This window comes from Chinchilla lanigera, unplaced genomic scaffold, assembly GCF_000276665.1.
Source record: "Chinchilla lanigera isolate Chin_1 unplaced genomic scaffold, ChiLan1.0 scaffold00011, whole genome shotgun sequence".
NCBI lineage: Eukaryota > Metazoa > Chordata > Mammalia > Rodentia > Chinchillidae > Chinchilla > Chinchilla lanigera.
The window spans coordinates 19,520,150-19,547,597 of record NW_004955412.1 but is presented as its reverse complement, the minus strand read 5'-3'; the positions used below and the strand labels follow the sequence as shown (position 1 = coordinate 19,547,597).

The following is a 27,448-nucleotide window of genomic DNA, read 5'->3' as shown; positions in this document are numbered from 1 at the left end:
AAAAAAAAAAAAAAAAAAAAAAAAAAAAATCCAGATTTTTAAATCTACTGGGAATTATGGACATAAAAGTTCTCATAGTGTTCTCAGCAGTCCTCTGGGCAAGGTGCCCACCTTAACCCCGACCGTCCGCCCGCCCTCCAGCATCCCAGACGGTGGTCGCAGCCCCCAGCCACGTGCAGACGCAAAAGCCGGTGACTGAGTGAGAAATCAGGCTTCACTGGAAGCACTGAGCAGAAGTTAGAGAACTACTTCTCAAGAACTCAGGAAACTCATGTGTCAGAAAAGGTGACTCATAAATATACCAAAAGAATATGGCTGCACAGATATTAGAATCTGATCAGATAAAACAGTTTAGGGAATTCCTGGGAGCCTAAAGTAAGCTTACAAAAACCTGCTCTTTGCACTGTGTTAAAGACTTCACAACAAGAGAAGTAAAACCTGAAGAGATCACTTGTTCAGAACATTGCTGACAGAAGTATTTAAAAATGACTCAAAGAATATCCATGAGATTTCAGGAATACCATATTCAGCAGCACGAAGCCCTGGCAGCTAAAGCAGGACTTCTTGGCCAGCCTCAATAGAGAAGTCCCAATGGATGGACTCTGAGTGGAGGCTGCCATAGCTGTTGCGCTGGGAAAGAGGATCCATCTAGTGGAATCTCTGGAAGCGGTGGGCGCCATGTCAAAACATCTGTCATGACTATTTGGCAAATGGAAACCACTGGAAAAACACAATTGCTGCTCACCAGGAATAGTCAAAAGGTCTTATTCAGTGAAAACAGTAAGATGCAACATTTGTTGAGGCCTTAAGATTCAGCAGCTTGGTCCTTCATTAGAAAGATAAGCCACTGTTTTTTCAATTTTAAAAAATATATGTTCAATCATATAAGAAAAAAATTTATTATTGAAAGTGAAATAAATGGAAATATCACTGAAGAAAAAAAGTTCTCATAGTAACAGCCCCTATAAATGCATACATTGTTTCTAATAGAAACATCTTCAATTTCTAGTCTTGCTGTTAAGTGTACATGAGTAATGTTTAATAAAAGAAGTTCTAATTATTGACAAGGAAAAAAATCATCTGTTTTTAGTTTCTTAAGGCAGTGCTCTTTATCTCCCTGACATAGGGCAAAAAAGCAGCACAGCAAAGTCACTTTTTTTTTCTTTTTTAATTGGACACGGGAGTAAACAAAGTCTCTTCCCCCTCACCTTTATTCTCTCTGCCAAGTTGCTGAAAGCCACTATCATATTCCCAGGCTTATTTATTTTTTTCAGGACTCGTACTGTCTGTGCAAAGAGAGTTGGGGAATAGGAACGTCCATCTTTGGGCACAGTAGCACAGAAATTTTCCTCATCCCTGGAAGGTCAGCAAGAGAAAGAAAGTGAGTACCAGAGAGCAGGTCCATGGAGAGGGAAGAAATGGGTTTGAGAGCAGTCATTCTCATCATTTATAAGCCAGGAATGTCCTTCTCATGTAGAAAGACTTCTGATTATCTAGGAAGGAGTCTATCAAGTATCCCATGGCTATAAAAGACTACTTCTTTCCCATAGTATGCCCAGTAAAGTTTATCTTTGCACAGGTCAAGGAGAATGTTGGAAATCCTGAAAAATGTCCCACAGATTATATGAAATCTCCCTATTCAAAACTACAGAACTCCTTCATCAATCAACTGGAAATGACTATTTCTTTTCCGTTTCCACACAATAGCCAAGCAGTTATTCTGTTATCAAAACTTTAGCATCCCCTTCTATTTGGCCAATTCTAATCTCATGTACCCAAGATTTAGGTAGATAGTGCAGATATCCGATACAAGCTGCTGGGGTTTGAAGTCAAATTCACTGAAGTCCTTCACTTTTAAGGCACCCATCTTGGGGCCAACCAGGTGCTGCAGGAAGTAGTTCAGCATGGAGATGATGCGCTCAGCTAGGAACGGATGAACGAAGAGCGATTTGATTTCTGGAAAAAAAACAGTCTCTGAAAACTCAGTCCATTGTAATCTTTTATGTCTAGTTTACTTGGAGATCTTGGGACTGATTTTTTTACATTTTTTTCAATTACATAAGTAATACATTTTCACTGCAGAAAGTACAGATGAACAAAACTGAAAAGGAAATGAAAACAACTGGGCATGGTGGTTGCACACCTATAATCCCAATACTGGGAGGCTGAGGCAGGAGGATTACAAGTTTGAGCCCAGACTGAGCAATTTAACGAGACCCTGTCTCAAAATTTTAAAAGCAGGGGGGCAGGGGACTGGAGATGTAGTTCAGTGTGAAGGCCCTGGGTTTGATTCCCAGTATCGCATAGAAAAAAGTAGAACTCTTGGCCAGAAGTAAACACTGTTAATATCTTGCTAGATATCAGTCTTTTTTGGAGATATATATATATATCTTAAAAACAGAAATGATTATATTGTACATATCCTATAACTTTTCTCAGCAACTACATCATATTTTATTTTATTTTATTTTATTTTTTTTTGTTTTTGTTTTTGTTGTTTTTCTCCGGTACCGGGAACTGAACTCACGACCTTGCGCTTGGCAGGCAGGCGCTTTTGCTGCTGAGCTAAATCCCCAGCCCCCAGCAACTACATCATAAACATCTTACCATTTTAGTAAGTGTATGTTCCTGTGCTGTCCAACATATTAGTCACCAACCACATGTACTTTAAAATTTTATTTTTTAAATTTTGAGACAGAGTCTTGTTTTATAGTTCAGGCTGCCCGTGAGCTTACTATGTACACAGGCTGGCCTTGAACTTGTGGCTATCCGCTTGCTGAGTGGTGGGATTTTGGGAGTGCGCCTGACTTAAATTAATTAGACAGGGTCCCGCTATGCAGTTCAGGCTTGCCTTGAACTCACTATGGAGCCCAGGCTGACCTCAAACTCTCAGTGATCCTAAGAATTCAACTTTTTAGTTGCACTAGCCTAGTGGTGGTACATGTACCATGGAGGGTTATTTGTTATCACTGGAAGCTCTGAAAGGTTCGCGATCACTGCACTAGCCATATTTAAAGTGTTCATCAATGAGATGTGAAAGGAATGTATAGTATTGGAGAGCCCAGATTTATAGAACATTCCCACCATCACAGAAGGTTCTACAGAATAACACTGACTGATGCTGTTTATTATGGCCACATAGCTTTCCACACCACACAGTGTAGTGGTGACTATACTATGAGTCAGTCTGTCTTTACTGCTGTACATTTTGAACACATTCACTTTTTCCTATTATAAAAGTCTTATTGATGAGCTTAATGTGTAGAGCAGTCCACCTTACCCACTGCTTCTCTTTGCACAGTTTCAGTTACTCATGGCTAATCATGGTTGGAGAATACTGAATGGAAAATTCTATTTTCCTGAGTAGCTAGGACTACAGGTGCATATCACTGCACCCAGCCGAAAGGAAAATTCTGAATAAACAAGTGCTCAGTTTTAAACTGTACCATGTTCTGAGTAGTGTGATGAAATCTTGGCTGTCCAGCTCCACTCCATCCTGCATGTGAATCAGGCTGTATATATTACCTGCCCACTAGTTAGTTAGTAGGTTTCTTGGTCATCAGATGAACTGCTGTGGTCACCAGTGACCTGCGTTTAATTTAGTGATGGCTCTGAATTGCGGAAGTATTGATTCTGTCAATTTGTATATATTAAAGAGAAGCCAGAAAGTGCTTCTTTCAAGTGAAAAAGGTGAAAGTCTTTAATAAGGAAGGAAAAAAAAATCACATGGTGAGTTGCTACAATCTACATAAATTATTATCATTAATCTCTTACTATGCCTTATTTTAAAAAGTTATTTGTTTGTTTATTGAGACAGGGTCTTACTATGTAGTTGAGGATGGCCTTGAACTCCCTATATAGCCCAGGCTGGACTCAAACTTCTGGCAGTGTTCCTACCTCAGCCTCCTGAGTGCTGGGATTATAGGCATGTGCTATCGCACCCAGCAGTGTGCCTAATTTATAACTTGAATTTTATCTAGGTATGTATATAAGGGAGAAACAGTATATACAGGTTTGGTACTATCAGTAGTTTCAGACATCCGTGGGGATCCTTTGAACTCACTTTCTGAAGATAAGGGGAGACTCCTGTTTATATCTTGCAGATGTATTACTTCTTCACAACAAATTTGTAAGAACTGCTAGGTCACAGGGCATGAACTCCAAATATTAAGAAAAATAAACTAATACCTCCTAAGTTTAGTAAGCCAGATAGCATGATGACACTTGCTTAGTACTGTTGCTCTTGATTTTTAAATATTAGCCATTATCTAGATTCTACTACAGATGAAGATTCAGCTCTTACTTCCAGTCCCACTTTGCTTCCCCAAATACAAATCCTCAAAATATACCCAAATTTTTGGCTAAACAATTTAGAGTTTAAATCATTAAGATTAGGGTCAGAGATATAGCTCAGCAGTGCAGCGCTTGCCTGGCAAGTGCAATGTGATGAGTTCTATTCCCAGTAAAAAAACAAAACAAGCCGGGCATAAGGCAGGAGGACTGTTGCGAGTCTGAGACCAGCCTGGGTTACAAAGTGAGCTCAAGGCCAGCCTGAACTGCATAACAACACCCTGTCTCAAAAAGACAAAAAAAAAAAAAAAAGAAATTTTACATATATATATAAATATATATCCCAGCTTCAAATGTCACTGTTGTAAATTCAAAGCTGTTTAGATTCTTCCCTACCCTTTGGTTTGACACTATATCTCACCACATATCCCAGGCTGGCCTTGAACTATGCTGGGAGGCCTTGAACCCACGGGCTCCCAAGTGCTGCGATTACAGGTATGCACCATGATACCTGGCTTGCCATTTTGATTCTTAAACCACAGTACATGTCTTGACTTCCCTCAGGGATTCTTTAAGGTCTTCTCTCTACCATGATTTTCTAAAATTTCACAATGATGTTCCATAGAGTGGGTTTTAAAAAAAACTTTCTGTGACAGCTTCTTTTAGAGGCTATATTAAGTCTTGGGAACTTTTTGGTATGATTTTTTCCTTTCCTAAATTTTCCTTTTATGACTTCCTAGATCCATCACTTATATTCTTGCCTTTCCTCTTCTTTTTCTTTGTTCTTCTTTCATGGAAGAGTTCCTTGAATTTATTCTTCTAATCCTTCTAGTGAGTATTTAAAAATTTTTAAAGTAAATTTTCAATATCCAAAGCTCTTTTTTTGTTTTTCTGTTTTTTTTTTTCTGGTACTGGGAATCGAACTCACGACCTTGCATTTGCCAGGCAGGCACTGTACCGCTATGCTAAATCCTCAACCCCCTCTTTCTTACTCTTTAAATAATTTCTTTTTGGCATTTTTGTTCTTGTTTTGTGGCTACTGTATATTCTTTTGCCCCTATGAGATCACAAAATTTTTAAAGAAATTTTAAAAGTTTTCATCCATTACCTATGTTTCACAGTAGAGGGTTTCCTGAAATGTCTGGATAGTTTAGATTCTTTTTAATGCTAAGCCTGTAAGTGTAGATCTTATACTTATAGCACAACTTAACTCAGACTAGCCACATTTCAAATGCTTGACAGTCACATGTGGCAAGAGACTACTGAATGGGACTGTGCAGCTCCAGAGGGAGTGGAAATAAATGTCTTTGTTAGATCCACTCCATCTAACCAGGACTACAATACTTTTCAGATTAACATATGCACATATACATGTATATATGTGTATGTGTGTGCATATCTATATGTGTAATATATATGTGGTATACACCATATATATGGCTAACATTCCCATAAAAGTTTTTGTTGTTATTGGTACTGGGGATTGAACTGCATGCTAAGCATGTGCTCTACCAGTGAGCTCTGCTTCCAGCTCCCTCAAGAAATCAACTGTGTTACCAACTTACCCTTTCTGAAATGTCAATAGTGGACACCATCATTCTCTGTGAAACTTCCCTCATGACTTATTTCCCTATGTGATGTGCAGGATATTGTTACCAGAGTCTGAATTCTTAGTTTCATTGGGTTGATCCCCCAAAAATAGCAGATCTTGTCTACTACATCTTTTGCAGGGGAGATAGCAGGGGAGGCTTTCTTTCCTTACCTGATGTTAGGAAGGCGAGGGTACCAATTGTTTCATTGGACATGATGTTATGGAAACGTGCCAGCTGCCCAAACATCTGTAAGCCAGCCTCTTTTTCTCGGCGGGCTTCAGGGGTTAGACTATCCCATTCACCTCGGTCCTTCTCAATTTGCTGAATTTTTATCTTGCTCAAATACTGCAGAAACCATAGATGAGATGTATCAGAAAAGTACAGTAGAAAGTACATGACATTTAAGAGGTCTTAAGATCTAGTCAACTAAGCTGGGAAAACTAGAGATAATAAGAGAGATACGAACTTTTATTTGTCAGCACAGGAATAAAGCTTAAAAAGAACTTTTGGAAAGAAAGAAACTGTAACTTTATAGAGATTTAGTTTGACCTGGGCAGAGTCACAAGTAATTCCCCTAGAAGCAATAAACTACTATTAGGAAATAGAAAAATGGTATAATATATGAAACCCAGGCTGAGACACAGGCTACAGTGAAAAACTAAATCCTTTCTGAAAGATGAAAAAGCCCTGCTTACCAAACATGAAAGCTCTATCAAATATGTAAGACATCTGGAAGGTGAACTGTAATTAGTTAAAACTCTCTACCTTTCATCATCCTTACTGTTATAGCAAACAATAAATTAAACAGTCTCATAAAAATGTCACCTGCTTCATTCTTATGTCACACTGCTCTTTTTTAAAAGGGTCTGTTTATAACAGGACCTGAACAGATTTTCTTTAGTGTATAGCATTATGAAAAAGGCAGGAGGACAAAGCTTTCTCACAAGCTAAGCACAAGTTGTTTGGGTGCTGCTAATCAGTAAGAGTAGCTCCTCATTGTCCAATGGCTACACTCAGGATTTCCCTGCCTTAGCACTGTCGCCAGTCTAGCTTACACTCATCACAGGGAAGTTTTGTGGTACACAGTAGGCACTCTTGAGTTTTTATAGGAACAATAAAAGCAGCTCCATAAAGAATGGTGAAGGAAAACACTGCAAGAGCTGACAGATACGCAGCTGTACTTTACACTTTGTAAAGTGCATGTTTTACAATATAGCTAGGGTTAGCGGGCAGCAGGTAGATGAAGAACAATGCTGATTTAGTCTTTATATTAAAAAATAACCCAGAGGCTTTTTAAGTAGTAATGCAAAAAAAAAATCAGAATTTTTTTTTTCAGAATCTGAAAGATGGAGAAATCACTATTTTAGTGAACCTCGGTTACTGATGTGTAGGAAACAGGTGACAATGACCAAAAATAAGCGCTTCCGATTTTTTTCTGTAATGTTGGCCTGATGACTCCTACCAGTATACCTTAGTTGCTTTCATCACACTACCTTTTTAACTCTGTCAAAGTACCCATGCTTGGCCACGAGGCCTCAACAACCTTTGATCTCTAATAGAACACTAACCTAGAAAGCACTGTAGTGGCAAGCTGGTAGGTATACTACTGCTCAGTTTTGGTTTAGGCTGGGGCATAAGAATTGCTCTAAGGTCAAAAGTATATACTGATGATGATTTGCTGGTATAGAAGCAGTTAAAAATTTTTTAAAGACCTGTATGGCTTCATCCAAAAGGAAGATGGCATCGTTCATTAGCAGGTTAAGAAAGCGGAGGAAAAGTGGGGGATTCATGGCTTCTAAATTCTTAGAGGCATAGTCAGCCAAATCCTGAAAGAAGAGAAAACTTTTAGTACTGAATCACCATGTGCTGGGGCTTATTTGAAGTAACTGATTTCACCAAAAATCCTCTCACCTTAATGCTCTCCCGATAGGACTCTGTCCCCCACATGTATCTTAGGATGGGATACATAGGGCGGCGGTAATTAAACTTCTGTTCAAATTGATGGGGGTCTCCTGGAGTAAGGGAAGAGTGAGAGATCAGCAAATGCAGTCTACTAGAGAATTAGTAGGAGCTTCTATGTGCAGTCATTTTCTTCTATTTAGAATGTATCAAGGTTACTGGCAAGCTGGGCGTGGTGGCACACACCCCAGCACTCAGGAGCCTGAAGCAGGAGGATTGTTGTGAATTCGAGACCAGCCTGGGCTACAAAGTGAGCTCAAGGCCTACCTGAACTGCATAGAGAGACCCGGTCTCAAAAAGCAAAAAAAAGGGTACTGGCAAAATCTACAGTTTCTAAAGGCCTAGATAGAGTTGGGCCAACTGGTTGCTAATCCCCTTACTGACAAAACAAGGAGGAAACAGATGGATACCTTACTCAACAAAAGACAAGGACCACATTGTCAAAAAAAGCCAAGGAAAACTAATGTTTCCATATCCAAATATGCACTACATGAGTGAGGCCTCTGGGCTGGTGTTAGATGGGGAAAGTCTCGTGCAAAGCGGGATCCTAAGTAATCCTTCACATTCTTCACAGACTATATCCCAACTGTGTACCCAACTGGTTCTTGCTTCTTCTGAAAAATCAGGCCTGTGCTTAAAAATCATAGGCTTATCTTGCCCTATAGCTGAGTCATATAATAAAGAAAGAGTGTAGGATTTAGAGTCAGAAGACCGAGGTTTTCATTCTGCCTCCATTTAACACAAATGTCTTAATTTTTGCAGCAATAAAACCAAAATTGTACCATATTACATCTCTATAGTTATATGGTCACATGATGATATAATGGCAGTGATATGTTGTGCAACTCCTTATGTATGATGAAGATTTATATGTGCTATTTCACTGAAACATTGCTTTGACCCATTTTATAGATGAGGAAATTAAAGCCTAGAGGTAAGCAAGTAACACAACCACAAACCAAATACGGAAAGGGCAGCCAGTAAAATGTTAAATACCTCTTTAAATGTTAAATGTATGTATCACTGGAGGGTCGGACATCCCCTTAAAGTGGTCTTATGCAACTCCTTAACATATCTTGCCTGACAGTTGAGAAGAGATACTGTTTAATCAAACATAGAGACTTGAGGCTAAAGAGAAAGGGAATGCTGCTTGCTGATGTTAGAAAGTTAAGCTATATGGTTAAAATAAAGAACTCTCTCAATCATTATGCTATCTCATTATCCCCATTCCAATATTTTGAGGCAGAGAAAAATGACCTAGTTTTTCATTAAATAGCCTAACTTGATTGAGTATATGATTTCACCAAACAATATAATGTGGTTGATAAAAATATGTACTTTTTTTGGTGAGAGAGAGCTAGTTCTGCCACTTAGCAGGTGTGTAACGTGGACAAATAGTTTAATCTTTTTTTCTTTTTGCAGTTGAACCCAGGGCTTCATGGATGCTAGGCAAGCCTTGTACCACTGAGCTATATCCCCACCACTAGTTTACTCTTTTGAACATCCACCTCTTTATATATAAATTTGGAATAATAAAATTATACTTTTCAGATGGTGACAAATAAATGATATATTTTTAAAAAGCAGCAGCTGGACACGGTGGTGCATACCTGTAATCTCAGCAGTCTGGGAAGTTGGGAGAGGAGGATTAAAAATTTCAGCCTAGCCTTGGTAACTTAGTAACTGAGATCTCGTCTCAAAATAAAAAATAAAAAAAGGGCTAGGGAAGACCCTGGGTTTAATCCTCAGTATTGGAAACAAAACTCCAAAAAACCCAAAATGAAACAAAACGGCATCAATCATAGTAGATATTCAATAAACGATGGCTTTGACAGTTCTCTGACATTCAAAAAGTGATCAAACTATGCAACTCCAGTGATATTTGCTTCTCAGTTCTGGACCTGGCTAGATGGCTGGTTTACCTGTAAACTCAATGTCCACAAAAACTTTGATTAGAGCTTCCGCAAGCTGGGGTGCATATGTAAAGTTACAGAACACACGTTTCCGATGGAACACACTGGACATCAAGGGATTTGGAGTCTGATCTAGGTGAGGCATCACTGCTTCCAACACCTCAGCTAGTTTGGCCCTTAGGTGTGGATTCTTCATTCTGCAAAATGAGTAGAAAACAAGATGAGGAGGTAAACTTAACTCCCCAATTTATGGTTCTGTTCTTTCTACACAAGGGGCCAATCCACCTCTGCAGTTTTAAGTCTTGTCACTCCTGGGGTGATGCAGGGTACATCATTTAACACTTGAGATACAGTTTACCCAATATGAGGATGAGCACTTAAGTTTTTATTTTAAGCTTAGCCATTCAATTTTCTTCTCTACAATGCATTATTTATTGCATACTATTCTCTCACATTTTCACCTTAGACAAATCTGTCTTCCAAAGCTTTCTGGAGATAAAGATTAGGTTGTAATTACCTTACATTACCCACAAATGCATATTGTGTGTGCCTAATACTAGTTGACTTACATTTCTTACTAGGTCTGCTCTGCTCAGTGAAAGGTTGACTTCTACCTACTTTTCATTAATATGGCTCAGGGAATTGTAGGTCATTCTTGTCACCATGTAATAAACATGCACTTCTGTACATAGATTTCCTTTGGCCTATGCAACAAAAAAACCAGGGAGGCAATTCTAAAAGCCATGGCACCTTCCTTTTGGAAGGCGGGCTAGAAAGATGAGAAAGAAGATTTGATTCAGTTTACTAATCATCCAAATCAGAACAGCAAGAGCAAGCATGGTTACCACAGAATTAGTAGAAGAGCACTAGTGCCTGGCTGCCTTTGATAAGGTTTCTGGAATTACGGGAACTATTTTAAGCAGCAACCAAAAGTGGAAATCCCATCAGGTACCTCATGTAAGTTCAAACGCCTCTCAACAGTGGGATTTTTGGTTACCCATGGGATGGTCAGGTGATTCATTCATTCAACTTCTCAAGACAACCCCTTATGAGTCAGGCTTGTTTATTTCTTGGTTTAGAAGTCTTTTGAAGTTTTTCACCTCTAAACAGTGACAGAGCCCAGCTTTCAGCACTTCACCTTTCTATGCTTCCAGTGAAAATAGTGATAAAGTGAAGGACGTGCTCCAGGGAATCTGCTGATGTCTCCAAGATATCGTCAGCAAAGCGGCGCAGAAAAATGAGGAAATCACCCAGGTTATCCGCAAAAAACTCTGAAAAATAAAATATTCACTAGAATCAGTCAAATACTTGTCTATTAGTACTAAACATTTAAATACCTCTCTTTCATATTACTTAATAAATGTTTAAAAAAAAAATAAACCAAAGGTCTTACAAGACTAGGGATGGTGATAAGTTAATGAATGCAGGTTCTCCTTCAAACGTTAACTCCTCTGTAGTTTTATTTATTTTTACTTCTTGAAGTAAGGGCCTTCACACTGAGCTACATTCCCAGCCCTGTTTTAATTTTTTATTTTGAGACACAGTCTTGTTAAATTGCTATATTCCCCACACTGGGCTCAAACTTGCAATCCTCTTGCCTCAGCCTCCTAAGGTATTGGGATTACCATGTCTGGCTTGCAGTTCTACATTTATCCAAGTAAATATATAAACCACAATAACCTAACACACTGATATACTGATTTCTACTCTTAAGGTCAGCTATCACTTATATTTAAACCCTTTAGGTGTCTGAAGAATTGCTAATCACGACTCTGACATCTGCTGACTATGGTAGCCAGCCTCTGGGGTTGTCCCACAATGATCCTCATCTCCTAGTCTTCTTGCCCTTGTGCAGTCCCTTCCTAGATTCTTCCAGCATAGAAGATACATCCTGAAGTGCACAGCAGAAGAGACAGTGTCATTTCTAAGACTCAGTATAAAAGCTTACAGCTTGTATTTTGGGTTCTTGCTTCTGGGGGAAGCCACTGCCATATCATCAACAATGCTAAGGAAAGACTGATAGGGTTTAGAAAAGAGGCTGCTGGCCAAAACTGAGGCCTGTCAACAACCATATGACTGGACTTAGAAGTGGATCCTTCAGCCCTAGTTGAGTCCCCAGATCCCTATGCCCCTCATCAACAGCATAGCCACAACCATGTGAGGTCCTCGAAGTCAGAATTATACAGCTGAGTGCACCTGGATTCCTGACACACAGATACTGTGTAAGATTTTTTTTTGTCAGTACTGGAGATTGCACCCAGGGCTTTCATACTGAGCTACATCACTTGTTCTTTTTTCATTTTTTTATTCTGAGACAGGGTCTTGCTAAGTCACTAAGTTGCCCAGGCTGGGCTTATATCTATGATCCTCCTGCCTCAGCCTCCCAGACTGTTGAGACTGTAGGTGTGTATCACAATGCCCAGCCATGTTTATTGTTTTAACTTGCTGCATTTGGGGGCATTTTGTTCAACAGCACTATATTGTTTTTTATTTTATTACTAAATGCATTTTACAATCATCTTGAGGAATTAGTACATGTATAATAGAGTTTCTTTCTCAACCACAATATTTGAACAATACAGTGATCAAGTACATTTAACCTGCCAGGCGTGGTGCAGCACACCTGTAATCCCAGCACTCCAGAGGCTGAGGCAGGAGGAGTGCCACAAGTTCCAGGCCAGCCTGAGTTACATAGTGAGTTCAAGGCCAACCTGAACTATACAGTGAGAAAAAGAAAAGAAAAGAAAATTAACCTGACTTGAAGGATAATATCTGCTGACCCCTCCCTGACATACACACATACATACATACAATTTTCCTTCTATGTTAACAGATGATTTTTTTTCTAGAAAAAGCACAAGAAGAGGTTAGACAGATAAATTTGTAAGTTGAGTAACAAGCAATATTACTGAGAGAAACTATTAGCTATGAAAACCCTGCCTGCATTTAGTTTTTCCAAGATTGTTTTTTGATATGCAAGGCAGGAGGGACCCATGGTTGAGGAATACATTGTTAGTCCCCTCATACTCTGACCAGGAGATATTTACAAGTTGGAACTGTTTCTCCAAAAGCAACTTAATAATAACTAAGGAAGAGTACTTTGAAGCTTAAACTTCCAAAGTGACCCAGTTAAACTTAGCTAGTTATAAATAGAAAGTTCCCAAGGAAGAGCTTGCTTACCTGGCACATAAGCCAAAGAGCTGTAGCCATCTGGCAAAGGAAAAGTTAGCTCTACTGGCTGTGAGCCCTCATTGCCTATGGCCAGCTGAACCAGAAGAACAGCCATCGACACCTGCAAATTTAGGCAGTTTTGTAGCATCTGCGGCTCAGTCATGGCAGTCTTGGTAGAAAGATAGATGGTCATCAGTCGTTCAAACTGCTCACGGAGATTGTCAGCAGCAGGGCTAGAACTCTGCTGAGCATCCCGCCAGGCAACCTGCAGCCGATGCAGATTTTGGTTGATTTTTACCATCTGATCATGCAACCTGCCCCCAAGAAAGCAGAAGAGACTGAGTCAGGGAGGCTCACATGGGGATAGTCTAGTAAAGACCATTCCAGAAAAACAAACCTCCATGCATATACTCTAAAATGCTCTTTGAGGATGTAGGGAGCTGTAATCACAATGACACTGAAGGCACTCATGAAAGTTACTGACAAGACAGAGGTAAGATGTGTAGGCCTGGGAAAATGTTACCAAGTGTTCAAGAAAATTGAAGCTAATTACAAATAGTTAATAGGCTTCAGCTGAAATGCACCAAGCTTGGTCGAGTGGGATGCAGAGTGGGCTGTTATTAAGTAAAATAAATACAATAGGAAACTATAAAAAGCTGAGTGGGGTAGTTTTATAGTACACAAGTATAATAATTATGCTTTTGTGGGGTTATACAGATTGTTGGTCTTTTTATAGCTAGTACAACTGCCTGTAAAACAGTTACCAGCTGGGATACAACCTAAGTGCAGCTCTAGTTCTCTGTTGTTAAATGTAAAATTAATTTATTCTTCACAACAGGTCACCCAAACATTTTTCTACTGAAAGGAAGGCCTAATTTAAAGGTATGGATGATTGATTCTAGTCCAAAATAACTGCCTCTGGTCCTGTAGATAATGCTATGGGAAAGAAGTAACATTCATTTTTGTGTCTGATTCTGTATCATTAGGCAGATTAAGCACATGCTGAACTTCATTTTTCTAGTACTTTCCCCTTAGTTTGAAAAATGTCCTGTTACTTTTTTTTTTTGTTTTTTGGGTTTTTCTCCGGTACCGGGAACCGAACTCACGACCTTGCGCTTGCCAGGCAGGCGCTTTTGCCGCTGAGCTAAATCCCCAGCCCCCGAAAAATGTCCTGTTAATTCAAGCATCCTGAGAAAGCTTTAAGAATTGCTAATTCCAAATACTCTTGCTGTAAACTGAAACTATGAGTTGCTATTTATTCCCCCTTATTTATAGTCACACTCAGCGACATAAGAGGAAAAATAATTGTAGAATCATGTGTGGCTAGTCAGAACCAATAAACTCCTTTTTGCAAGTTACACACTTTAGTTCTCAAATCTTCACATTCTGGAATCCTCCTCATCTTAGATGCACAGAATTTTTGTGGTTGCACTGGTCACATTGGACTCCCTTGTCAATATTTTCTTAACTTTTGCCAATTTTTTCTCTATACTACAGAGGGGAACTTGGTCTTTTTTCATCAGAAATAATGAAATTTCAGGGCTGGGGATATAACTCAGCGGCAGAAGTAATGAAATTTCAAGACTAGAAAGTGAAATATAAAATGAAAATAAATGAAAATAATTATTTTTCCAGATGACAATAGGAAAGTAGTGATTTAAAATTTGTAAAGTGTAAAGAAAAAGTAAAAAAAAAATTTTGAGGGGGGTTTTGTGTTTTGAAACAGGGTTTAAGGCTGGGGATATAGCTTAGCGGTGCAATGTCTGCCTGGCAAACGTGAGGTCTGGAGTCTGATGCCCAGTACTCTTCCCTACTCCCTGCAAAAACAAAGAAAAAAGAAACAGGGTTTTGCTATGTAGTTCAGGCTGGCCTTGAACTGTGTAGCTAGGCTGGCCTTCAATTTGCAGCGGTTCTCGTGTTTTAGCCTTCTGAGTGCTGGGACTACAGGCCTGCACCACCACACCCAGCAGAAAAATATGAACTTAATTTTAAAAGTTAATTGGTGAGAATCAAAAAGAAATTTAAGTAACTTGGACAAAGCTGACTCATATGAACACAAATAAATACATACTATGCCCTTTCCCCACTGGAGTCTAATGTGTGCCTTTAAAACAAATCTCTAAGACTCACACTTAACTTTCCGGTTGTCAAACAACTAAATAGTTCTTTCCCAAATAGTTATTTTTTAATCACATCAAAGGAGTTACCTGTGAAATCCCAAGTACAAGGTATACTCTGTCAGGGCAAGGTTCTCGGTTACAAGATTGTAGTTCTGGGGAAACTTCGGCTCCTGCACAGCTGGAATCAAACAGGTTTCTTTGTCCAAACCTCAAAGAATAAAAATGAACAGTAAATGGATAGTCACGGACATCTCTTTTGGCCTCCTGTCCCTCTCACACTAGGTCAGCTTCCACACTGCTCCCAGTAATATCTTTTTCAAACAAACCTCACTACATTATTTCCTTGCCTAAAAGCATCTTTTGGCTTCCTGCTGCCTATAGAAATAGTTTAATGCTTTGCCTTGACCAATGAAATTATGAAAAATTATAAAGAATGATAACACTGTAGATTTTTCCAACTGAGAGGCAATGGATCATCTGTTTCTATTCTGTGCTTTCCTGATTTTAAGACTTACTTTAAAAGCTGGGTGTGGTAGTGCATGCCTGCAATCCTTGCAACTCGGGAAGCAGGATTGCAAGTTCAACACCAATTGAGCAATTGGTCTCGGAAGTGTTTCAAAATTTAAAAAAAAAGGGCTGGGGATGTTGCTGTTGTTCAGTGGTAGCGAGCTTGCCCATCATATACAAAGCCCTAGATTTAATCTCCAGTACTGTGGGGGAAAAAATTATTTGGTTTTCAGCAGGTGTCATTTTTTTTTTTAAAGGCAGGCTCTGCTGTGTACTTCAGTGTGGTTTTGACGTAGCCCACAGTGGGCTCACTCGTGGTGAAACTCCTGCCTGAGTCTCCCAAATGCTGGGATTACAGGTGTGTGGTACCATGCCGTATTAAGCAGGTGTCACTTTTATAATTACAAAACTAAAAGGAATATATAAAAATTAAGAAGTGGATCATTCTGATTGGTAGTATCACGCACTATTTCTTTCTTTCAATTTTCTGGAATTGTTCAACTTTTGTCCAGTCTGGCCCCAACATTCTTTTCCCAGACCTGTTTCCGCTACCTCCCATCCTATGCTCCTCATCCCCTTTCTCTGGGCACACTGAACTTTCTAATTACTCCTCAGTCAAGCTTTATGCCTTGTCCTTTGTTATTCCTTTTGTACAAAAAGACTCTCTTGCTCCTTTGCCTGATAAGCCCCAAATCTACACCTCCAACTTCTGCACAACTGATTATTCACTCCCTCCTCTGTGCTCTCATAACTTAGCCCTATGTCGTATTATAAGCATCTATACACTGGGCATGGTGGTGCACACCTGTAATACCAGCACTCGGGAGGCTGAGGCAGGAGGATCGTTTCAAGTTTGAGACCAGCCTGGGCTACAAAGTGAGCTCAAGGCCAGCCTGAACTGCATAGTGAGACCCTGTCTCAAAAAGACAAAAAAAAAAAAACCATGCATTAAGATAACTTTCTTTTGGAGCCTCTAAATTCAGTAACAACAGTAACTGCGTTTTATTCATTTTTATAATGAATGAATACTCAAGCCTGCCAAATCCAGAGAAAAAGTCTCACTAAAGCACAATATTAAAAGGTACAAGTTGTTTTTTAAAAAAATTGTTTTTGCCGGGTGTGGTGGTGCATGCCTGTAATCCTAGCACTTGGGAGGCTGAGGCAGGAGGATTATCACAAGTTTGAGACCAGCGAGAGCTACGAAGTCAGCTCAAGGCCAGCCTGAACTGCATAGTGAGACTCTGCCTCAAAAAGACAAAAAAAAAACAGTTGTCTTTTTTTTTGTACGGGAAATTGAACTTAGGACCTTCACACTTGCCAGGCAGGTGCCATGCTGCTGAGCTATACCCTAGCCCTAAAAAAATTGTCTTTAAATTTTTTAAAAATAAGTCATCTTTTTTATTATTATTTTGTTTCTTTGAGATAGGATCTCACCATAGAACAAGTTGGGCTCAAACTCATTATGCTGCCCAGGTTGACCTCAAACTTGTGATCTTCTTGCCCCAGTCTCTTGAATGCTAGGATTATACGTATGTACCACCAGGGTCAGCTTCCACGTCATCTTACTGAGAAAGAGGCACTTTTTGAAAAAGTATAAAGGAGTCACTGTCTTAGATGTCACACACGCACACACATGCACACACTTTTGAGAAGCCCAGTTTTCCCCTACCTCTCATGTGTACATTTTTAATTTTTCGTTCTTCATCATTCAACTCCTTCAGGGCACAGTAAGTGGGATTAAAGGTGAGAAGCCGAGAGGATCTAGGTTTACAAAATGGCTGGCACAGCTTCAGGAGGGCAGCACCCAGATTCAGAAAGAAGGCATCTGAGGCATACATCTGGAAGAAGATTTCTGGCATTTGATTCGCCCAAATCTTGGTGCGGCCTGCATTTGCATGCAAACAGTTTCCAAGCCAGGACAAGATACAGTGTTTGGTTTCTGGAGAGAGCTGGAGCAAGTTCTTCAGAATCTGGTAGATCTTTTCATGGAACTGGGCCATGAACTGTTTAGCCAGAAAACACAATCACAGAATATTCCAGTTTCACAATCCTGATGGTTTTTTACTCCCAAACCTTACTAACTTAAATTTCTAATTCTCATGTTTTCCCTTACTCTCCTTGTACCTTATTCCCATTTCTGACTTTTAAAAAGTAGATTTCTAGGTACTTAGTGAGAGATTTTCTGCTCACCTGCCACACTGCAGACAGTAGGACTTAGTTTTACAATGGGGGTTGGTAAATTTTTTTTGCAAACCACTACATGATAAATATTTTTAGCTTTGCTTATCTTATAGCCTCTGGGGGCAATTACACACTTTGGACATAAAACGAAGATATAAAAATTACGGATGAATGGACATGGCTGTTCAGTAAAACTTTACAGAAACAGGTGGCAGGTTGGATTTGGCCGCTGCTACAGTTTGCTAATACTTGCTTACCAATGGAGCTATGATGACTGAACGGTGAACGGGAGCCTTAAATTATCCCTAATTCAACCATTTAAATGCCTTACGCTGGACAGACCTCTACCACAGCTTATACTAAAAGGTCCTAATACAGAAGGGATGGGTGGAAAAAGGAGAGAAAAAAATGGGCTTAAGCTGGAGCTTAGTCAAAGATTTTAGGAATTAAGTGACAAGAAACAGCTTGATGAGGAGGGCAAGGCTTGTGGAGAAGAGGCAGGGCTCCTGCACAGAGAAAGAGCTGCAGCACCTCATTCTGACTCTCCAGGAAGGTTTATCCTCTGCTCTTAGCACATGCTACACACAGGGCAGTTTCTTTACACCACTGTGGCAAAAGCCAACCAGAACGACTTGCTTCTCCAAAGAAGCTCAAGCATCCTTATCTGTATATGATTCCTGGGGAAACTAGTCTAAGAGCAGGGGGGGCTAGGGTACCCCAGGAAATAGTTCTACCTGATGGATGTTGGCCTCCTGTACTTTGATCTCTTGAGGACTGGAACGAGACGGATTCAGGAAGTAGCCATGATTTTCTACCACACCCGGAGTCTTTAATAAGCAGGAGATATTCAGAATGACTCCCAGCAAGGTCTTCTGATACATCTGCCCATTGCTAGGGTCTTTGGGCTGAATGTATTCTACAAAAACCTGTAGGAGGAGATAAATCCTATTTACTTGTCTGTATGGTGAGATACAGGTCATGGAGTGACAGGGCCTTAGAGAGTCACATCTATACAACAACCAATCTTTCTTTATTCTATAGGTAATATAGTGTTCTTAGGACAGGAAAGCATGAATTACTAAATGTCTAGCTCCTCAAATATGTAACACCTTTCAAACCTACCTTTGCCATATCCTTTTGCCTAGTGAAATAGAGAAGAACATCCAGATATGCATACAATAAGATCTGGCAGAGCTCCAGATCTTTAATTCGGCCCAACAAAATATCAAACACTGGAATCATGACTTCAGGAAATGTTCGAACTTCCTCATCCAATATCAAGGCTTCAATGACCTCTTCTAGAAACTCAGTTACATCTTCAAAATCTAACAGAAGACAAATGAGAGAGAGGAGGCCATCAGAAGTCCCCCCGCTTTGTGGGGATTGAACTGAGGGCCTTATCCACTGAGCTATATCCCCAGTCTTTTTTAAAATTTTGAGACAGCATCTCGCTAAGCTGCTGAGTTGCCCAAGTTGGCCTAAAGTTGTGATCCTCCTGTCTCAGCCTCTAGAGTGCTGGGATTACAGGTGTACACCACCAACCCAGCAGGAATTTTTATTGCCTTCTTATACTGGCTCTTTACTTTTTCTGAATCTTTTGATACTTATATTGGTATTCAATCCCCAGGATCAAGGTGTGAGCTCTCTTCCTTAATTTATACCAGAACCACAATGACTCTGAGACTTCCTAAATAAAACGCAGGTCACTAATCTTGCTTATATACTTACGAGCTCCTTGGATGGCTTCCAACATCAAATCTACCAGTTGCTCATGGATGTTTTGGTCAACATAGATCTCTGGCGTGAGGAGAACTGTTCGGGTATTAGACACAGTGAGGTTCCTGCACTGTACTGCAAAGGGCAGCAGGTTCTCTGGGACTTTGGTAATCTGGAAACAGCATGAAGAAGAGAAGGAAGAATATAGCTCCCTATCATGGAATCAGGGCAGACCCAGCAAGAAGTCTGGAAAAAGACATTATGTTGAATATTTCAAGTACCCTTGTATATGTTTGAAAATTTATGACAGATTCACTATTTGGCTTAAGAAAACACTTACCTGTTAAAATTCCAATTTTGCAAGTGTCACATTTAGCCTACTCTAACATTTATACCTCAGCAGAAATGAATTTTTCAGACCTATTTTTACGGGTGTGGTTTCTAAAAGGACTGGACACAGATAGAAGGTACTGGTTAACTGGGAAGAGAGATGAACTCCAAATCATAGAAAGCAGGCTAAGGGTTGGACACACTCATAGTGCTTCTGATATCCAGTTCCGAGTGATGGAGATAAATTGTTATAAAAGTCACTGATCCAATTCTCACTTATGTGCTAAAGTCATACCCAAGAGGGTGACAGAGTATTCAGTGAGGGTTATTCCTTTACCTCTTCCTTGGCTCTTTGGAAGCAGGAGTAAAGGTAACAAAAAATGTGCCTCTCTCCTGCATCTCGATCGGCGGAGAGGTTTAATGTTGTAGAAGAAGTCATGTTAATCAAATGGTTTCCTGGATCTTGAAGTAACAAGCGAGCGAAGATGGCCTATTAAGAAAAAAACAAAAATACTAAACCATTACAGACTTAATCTTAGGACATTAAAATGTAAAAAGTAATTTGGAGTCAGGCTTGATGGTGCACACCTATAATCCCGGCACTCAAAAGGCAGAGGCAGGATCACCACAAGCTTGAGGCCAGCCAGGGCTAAACAGTAAGTTTAAAATCAGCCTGAACTACATAGTAAGACCTCATTTCAAAAAAAAAAAAAAGCATGAGGTCCTGAGTTTGATCCTGAGTACCCTCCTCAAAAAGATAATCCCAGCACAGGAATGCTGAATGATGCTAAGTATCAGTGATTAAATTTATATGTGAAATCTATTATTTTATGTGACTGTTGATCTCAATTAGATTTATATAAAGATAAAATATACATATTTTTTGTCTTTTTGAGACAGGGTCTCACTATGCAGTTCAGGCTGGCCTTGAGCTCACTTTATAGCCCAGGCTGGTCTCAAACTTGCAACGATCCTCCTGTTTCAGCCTCCCAAGTGCTGGGATTACAAGTGTGCACCACCAAGCCCGGCTTAAAGATAATTTTTTGAGACAGTGTCTTGTTATATAGCTCAGGATGGCCTTGAACTCAGGATGGCCTTGAACTCCTACCTCAGCCTCCCAAGTGCTGAGATTACAGGTGTGTGCCACCATTCCCCACAATATAAAAATTTAAATGTGTAAAGTGAAACTGAATTTTGTGAAGTGTCTTCCCTACCAAGCTTTTAATGTTACTCAGACACTTATATGGTACAGTGCACTTGTATGTTTGGATCTTCAATGTCTTCCAAAGGCCCAGGCATTAAAGGATGGGTCCCCAGGATGGCACTACTGGGAGATGGTGGAAAAGTCAGGAGAGGCCTGGTAGAAGGCACTCACTGGGGGTGCCCTTGAGGGCATGTGGGACCAGGTCATTTCCTCGTTCTCCTCACTCTGTGGCTCATGATGTACATGGTTGTGCCCACCATGTGAACCCACCATAGCCCAAAACAACAGGGTGACTGGTCATGGACTAGAACCTCCAACACTCTGAGCTGTTACAGTAACATAAAGCTGACTATCATGGCACTGTTTTGAGCTGGGCATAGTGGTGATGCCTGTAATCTCAGCACGCTGGGGAGTTGAAGCAAGAGGATCACAAGCTTGAGCCCACTCTGGGTAACCTGGTGAGACCTTGTCTCAAAACAAAAACTAAAAAAGGGCTGGGGATGTAGCTCAGTGCAAAGGCTCTGAGTTCAATCCCTGTCCTACAAACAAAACAAAATAGCGCTGTTTTGATTTCTGAAAGGATATAAAGAGATAGGCTTTGCCCTTAAAGAAAAAGAACTAGTAGGGAAGATAGGCCAGGTATATAAAAAAGCCACAAGATGAGACAGAAAGCAACTATAATATTCCCATTAGAGATGCCTAGACAGACTATTCTAGGAACTCATAGCAGGAAGTAACAACAACTGTCCCGCAAGCTTTGTAAATATGATGGCCTTTTTTTGGTCTTTTGGAGACAGGGTCTTGCTATGCAGTTCAGGCTGCCCTTGAGCTCACTCTGTAGCCCAGGCTGGTCTGGAACCTGCAACAATCCTCCTGCCTCAGGCTCCCAAGTGATGGGATTACAGGCATGAGCCACCATGCCCGGCTTTAATTTGTTCTTATAGGATATGTAGATTTGGACATATGCTAATGGGCAAAAAGATTCCAAAAAAGGAACTCCATAGCAATGTTAAGAGATGGAGGCAATCAAAGTCAAAGAACCGTGAGCAGTATTTAGTTATACCCTAATTTTTGCTAAAGGCACATGTTAGGAACATAAGAATGGTACCTGTTCAACATTGCTCATATCAAGCCAGTCTTGATCTTCTAGCTCTACTGCCATCTCTTCCAAATATACACAACGGCTCGGGATACCATTCCCACTTTTCATGCTTGGATCACCTGGGAAAGGTTTTAATCTGGCAGGTTAAGAATAAAGCTTCTGGTCTTACAATTAATCTTCACATCATTTGTCTTGTCCTCCAAGATTGCTTCGGTAATACCAGAGTGATCTTGATAGACAATATATTTATCTAAAGATTTCAATCCCTCCCTCTAACTCCCATGACAAAACATGAGCTCTTCTCCAGGATTCTATATTGGAAGAAAATGGACTTGGCTATCATTCTCATTTCCCTTTCAAAGTAATAAAGACAAGCAGCTATATGGCCTGGACAGTATCAGAATGGGAATGAAAGATAAGTCTAAAGATCAGTCTAAGCTTTTCTAAACTAGAAATTCTGTGTTCCAGCAAGTATTGTGTGTTTGTGTAATCATTAGATGCAAGAGGTTTCTCCCAGCCAAAGAGCTTTCTAGTCCAAGCCCAAGTAGGAAAGCAGAATAATGAGTAAATTGTTACAAGTCTGTAACTCACTGTTGTCCAGAGTGATGAGGAAGATTCTCTGGATCATGTGATTGATGTTGAGTTGCTCACATATTTCTTGCTGTGACCGGAATGAACGGCTGATCTCAGCCACAGAGTAATCAAATTCATCCAGGCTCTCTGACACACTATTATCGGAGTCATCTGGGCTTGCTGGGAGTTCATCTGTCAGAATATGTACACTATTAAACATTATACCCTTTACTTTTGAAGAGAACCAAGTATAATACCAAAAGTGATAAACGTAAAAGTATAATACCAAAAGTGATAAACGTAACCAAGAAGAAGATGATTTTGGATGTGAAACAAGTTAATCACTTAATTAGTGAACATCTCAAGTCAGGCAGGTTAAGTATAGGATTCTGAAATCCCTTGCTATAAGCTTTTTTCTTCTCTCTTTTTTTTAGATGGTGCTGGGGATTGAACCCAGGACCTTGTACATGCAAGGCAAGAACTCTACCACTGAGCCACATCCCCAGGGCCCTTGCTATAAATCTTACATCATATAAAGCAAAGTTTCGTTACTTATTCCCATAATTTTACTACACATTGCAAAATAGCAACAGAATCCTAGTGAATGAAGAATTGCCTAATAGATCACAATGCCTATAATTATTTTAAATGTATGGGTTTTTTTTTCCTTGGAATACATTTATTTTAATAATTCTAAACTGTAAAGGAAAATATACAAAGTCTCCTTTCAACTAATTTCCTACAGAGAACCAGACAATGCTCCAGATCTTCACCACCCTAAATTCTGGTGCTAATGTTCATTACTATAATTTTTAATTTAAAAAAAGGGTCGGGGGATCATACTATACACACTTTTCAACTGGCTTTTTAACTTACTCAGCACCAACACCTTTCCCTAGTAGGTCACAGAGGCCTATCTCATTCCTTTGAACAGCTGCATTTTATTGCACATTTTGCATCCACTATGAATTATGTAGCTACTTAAACTCCAAGTTTGTTCAACCGATGAACACCAGGGTTGATCCCAATTTTTCATGATTTTAAATAATACTGTACATTTCTTGTTTTTTTTTTTTGTTTTGTTTTGTTTTTTGCCAAGAGTATTCTTCTAGGATAAATTCACAGATGTAGAGTTCTTGGCTCAAGAACTCTAAAAAAGTTAACATACTAATTAGCAATGTGCCCTTGAGACAGACTGCTCTGACTTACATGCCTACCCAGTAGTATTTGAGAGTATGTATACTTAAATCTTCAAATTTCACAGGTTTATTGTTTTGATTGTCACTTCTCTAATGATTAGTCAGAACAGATTTTTTTTCATTTGATTATATACCAGTTGCCTATCATATGTTTTCCTCCCTCTCTACTTTCTCATTAGCTGAATCCCTTTAATTTTTTATAAAGCAACTTAAGAGTCCCTCTCAGAATGTCAAAAGACTATTAATACAGTGCTATGACCTGGCATGATGGTGCATGCCTATAATTCCAGCACCCTGGGAGGTTAGGCAGGAGGATTTCAAGTTCTAGCCCAGCCAGGGTAGTTTAATGACTTAATGTGATGCTATCTCTAAACAATAAGAAAAGGGCTAGGGATGTACGTAGCTCAGTGCAAAGGCCCTGGGTTCAATCCCTAGTGCAGGGAGAGGAAAAAAAAAAAGGAGTACTATGTGCTATGGTTTTAACTCAGGGGTAGAACCCTTGTCTAGCACGTGTGAGGTCCTGGATCCAATCTCCAGTGCCACAAACAAATGCAGTACTATTCACTAAAAGTCAGGCGAGAGCCTATATCTGCTTTTCTTATTAACAAGCTGGTTCTTCTCAAAGTCCTGGTAAAACTCTCAGAGGTAAGAGTTGCTTCAGTGTAGGAAGTTTTGTGAAAGTGAAGTGCAATACAGGAGGCCAAAGGTTTTGGCAGAGTAATTCTGGTGGCAAACAGGTTGGACTTGGTGGCATGATAACCTCAGTATAAACAAAGTAAGATGATGAGGTGCCAAAAGAGCAGCAGAAGCACCTGTGCCGGCCTCGTTCCCACGGCTTGGTGCTTGCGAAGTGCTGAGCTCCAGTCAGCCTGTTTACAGCCTGTTAAAAAGTCAGCGCCGCACTTACCTGCGCCTTGCTTTATCTATTACTGTCTACCACTGATCTCTCTTGACTTTTTTTAAATCTTTTTTTAAAATCTGTCTTGACTTTGCCTAATTTTTATTCAATTTTAATCACAAAGAAAGACCATAATCAGCTATGTACCTTAACTTTTTTTTTTTAAATAAAGGGAAAATGCAAACATTTCTCCTTCTCTTAAAAGTGTTTTCTTAACACTATCATTCCTTTTTGGGGAGGGGAAAGAGGGGAACATTTTCTTCTTTGAAAGATTGTAAATGTCGGGCCGGGGATATAGCTCAGTGGCGCAAGCACCTGCCTGAGAAGCGCGAGGTCGTGAGTTCAATTCCCGATACCAAAAAAAAAAAAAAAAAAGGAAGATTGTAAATGTCTTCAGAAAACTAATACGTTAGAAAAACATCATTACGATGAGAAAAACCATTTTTTTCTGGTCAGCTGAGAGATCATTTGGATTTTTTTTCACATTAAAACTAAATATTAGATTTTTCTTAGAAGTTTGTCCTAACAGCAGTAAGCTATGAAACACACTAGAATGGAAGAAGCACTTCACTTGAGAGGCTTCTTAAGCACTAAAGACAAATCTCTTTTGTGTAGCCTGGCATGGTGGTACACGCCTGTAAACCCAGCACTCAGGAGGCTGAGGCAGGAGGATCGTTGCGAGTTCGAGACCAGCCTGGGCTACAAAGTGAGCTCAAGGCCAGTTTGAACTGCATAGTGAGACCCTGTCTCAAAAAAAACAAAACAAAAGCCAAAAAAAACAACCCCCCCCACCAAAAAAGCAAATCTCTTTTGTGTACAGGTCAGAAAGTGTTTACAGTTCTTTCTTTTACATCTGCTTTCTACAGTTGGAACTTGTTTTCCATACCTACACCCACAACCCTGGTTTCCTATGTAAGAAAGATTTATTTTAAAAGCTTTTACTAGGCCATCACATGATGACAGCTTTGGGATCACAATGGACATCTGTTCCTATGGAACCACCTGTTATCTGGTTTCTTTCCAGGCAAGAAGAAGATGGGAGGGGGAAGGCCCCCAGAGAAAAACCACCACACCAACAAGCAAACAGAAAAACTTCTGGCCCAAAGCAATAAAAACCAAATTCTGCTCCAAATTTAAATTCCAATTGTAAGTAGGTACCCAAAGCATACTTAATTTGGGAAGACCCTATTCCAAGGCCATGTCATCTGCTGCTACTGGCTCCCCTACTTACCAGATTGCTGCTTCAGCTGCTCTTTTTGGATTGCTGCAAACTGTTTGGCATCAGCCAGGGAGCCAAAAAGAGCAGCAAAGGGGTTACTTGAGATGTTGTTGTTATTCTCCTGGTCTGTCATTTCACTTTAAGGTATCCTCCATCCAGACCTAGGGGGTGGGGCTATGCAAAGGGCAGGTATTAGACTCAGAAGGGTGGATAACGCAACAGCTGTAACACACCTACGGTTTTTTGTTTTCCCATTTCTTAAACACAATACATTTGAGACTCTGGGTTAACATCTGCCAATTCCTGTTTCAAAACTCAAGAGACTTTTGGTAAGATGGTTGCAAACCTACTAACTGGACAAGATGGCCTGCTTTGGGAAAAGCTAAAACCAAAATACCTAAAACATGAATGCATTTATCTGTTTCTATGTGTTATACCTTTAAGAAAATAGGGTAAATAGAAAGAATTACTGACGCTGGGTGTGATGGTGCACACCTCTCAGCCCAGCACTTGAAAGCAGAGGCAGGAGGACTGCCGCAAGTTCAAGGCCAGCCTGAATGACAGAGTAAGACCTTGTATAAAAAAAAAAAAAAAAAAAAAAAAAATTACTGACAAAGAGAGAACCCCCTAATAGTTATAAGAATGACATGGCACTTAGAAAATAGTAAGACAGGAACAATGGATTTCACGTACGTCTCCAAGCTGCCAGCCTAGTTCTCATTCGTTATGTGCAGGACAGAAAGGTATCTACTCAGACTTAGGGGTGAAGCTCAGAATTCCTCACTACATAAAAACTCAGATTTGGAATGGTAAATCTGGACTGGAACCAGTTCAGCTCTATATTCTGGATCTTTAATGTATATTAAGCAATCTATCTCTGTTTATAGACTTAAAACTATTGACATTTGTTCAACTAAAATCTGAAGTCTTTGCTTATTTTTACACGTAAATTTCTGATTTCTTGCAATACTGAAGAAATAAAAATTCTAAGTGATTTATCTGATTTTTTGTAACACCAAAGAATATAAATTCCAACTGTTAGGCCTAACGTATAACCCCAGTGACGTATACCTCAAAGGTATTTAGGAGCCACCAGAGCCTGCATTTGTACTCTTCTGATTACATCTCATTCAAAGTCAAATGAACTCAGTGGTACAATGGGATGAGCAGAACTCCCAGAAAAGGCCTTTTTTCCTTTCTAAAGGACTAAGGCCACAGGATAAAAATACAACCCTGAAAAGGGTCAGCAGAGACACAGAGTATGAACATTCTGCTTACTAGGATCCTGAGCTGCTACAGGGCCTTAGAAAGAGTATGAACAGGGATGTAAAGGAAGAAAAGAAAAAACATTTTGTCCACATTTAGTTTATTAAGGTAAGATTCTTGACTGCCGGGCGTGGTAGCGCACACCTGTAATCCCAGCACTCAGGAGGCTGAGGCAGGAGGATCATTGTAAGTTCGAGACCAGCCTGGG

At 39.9% G+C, this 27,448-nt stretch overlaps 1 protein-coding gene and 1 pseudogene across 1 annotated transcript in view; one reads left to right on the top strand and one right to left on the bottom strand.

The window, feature by feature from the left end:
• The window catches only part of Ube4a (ubiquitination factor E4A), a 34,322-nt gene that overhangs the window by 3,906 nt on the left and 2,968 nt on the right, over positions 1-27,448 (bottom strand). The window contains exons 2-18 of the mRNA XM_005378240.2: positions 25,987-26,148; positions 22,677-22,850; positions 22,092-22,204; positions 20,117-20,269; positions 19,462-19,621; positions 18,856-19,058; positions 18,468-18,659; positions 17,222-17,555; positions 15,133-15,253; positions 12,935-13,239; positions 10,893-11,025; positions 9,764-9,951; positions 7,794-7,894; positions 7,595-7,708; positions 6,053-6,227; positions 1,776-1,956; positions 1,209-1,356 (exon numbers count right to left, since the gene is read on the bottom strand). Coding sequence (XP_005378297.1) covers positions 1,209-1,356; positions 1,776-1,956; positions 6,053-6,227; positions 7,595-7,708; positions 7,794-7,894; positions 9,764-9,951; positions 10,893-11,025; positions 12,935-13,239; positions 15,133-15,253; positions 17,222-17,555; positions 18,468-18,659; positions 18,856-19,058; positions 19,462-19,621; positions 20,117-20,269; positions 22,092-22,204; positions 22,677-22,850; positions 25,987-26,107 — 2,916 coding nt within the window. The 5' untranslated portion in view covers positions 26,108-26,148. The remainder of the gene's footprint in view (positions 1-1,208; positions 1,357-1,775; positions 1,957-6,052; positions 6,228-7,594; positions 7,709-7,793; positions 7,895-9,763; positions 9,952-10,892; positions 11,026-12,934; positions 13,240-15,132; positions 15,254-17,221; positions 17,556-18,467; positions 18,660-18,855; positions 19,059-19,461; positions 19,622-20,116; positions 20,270-22,091; positions 22,205-22,676; positions 22,851-25,986; positions 26,149-27,448) is intronic.
• Positions 27-1,197, top strand: LOC102009264 (annotated as a pseudogene).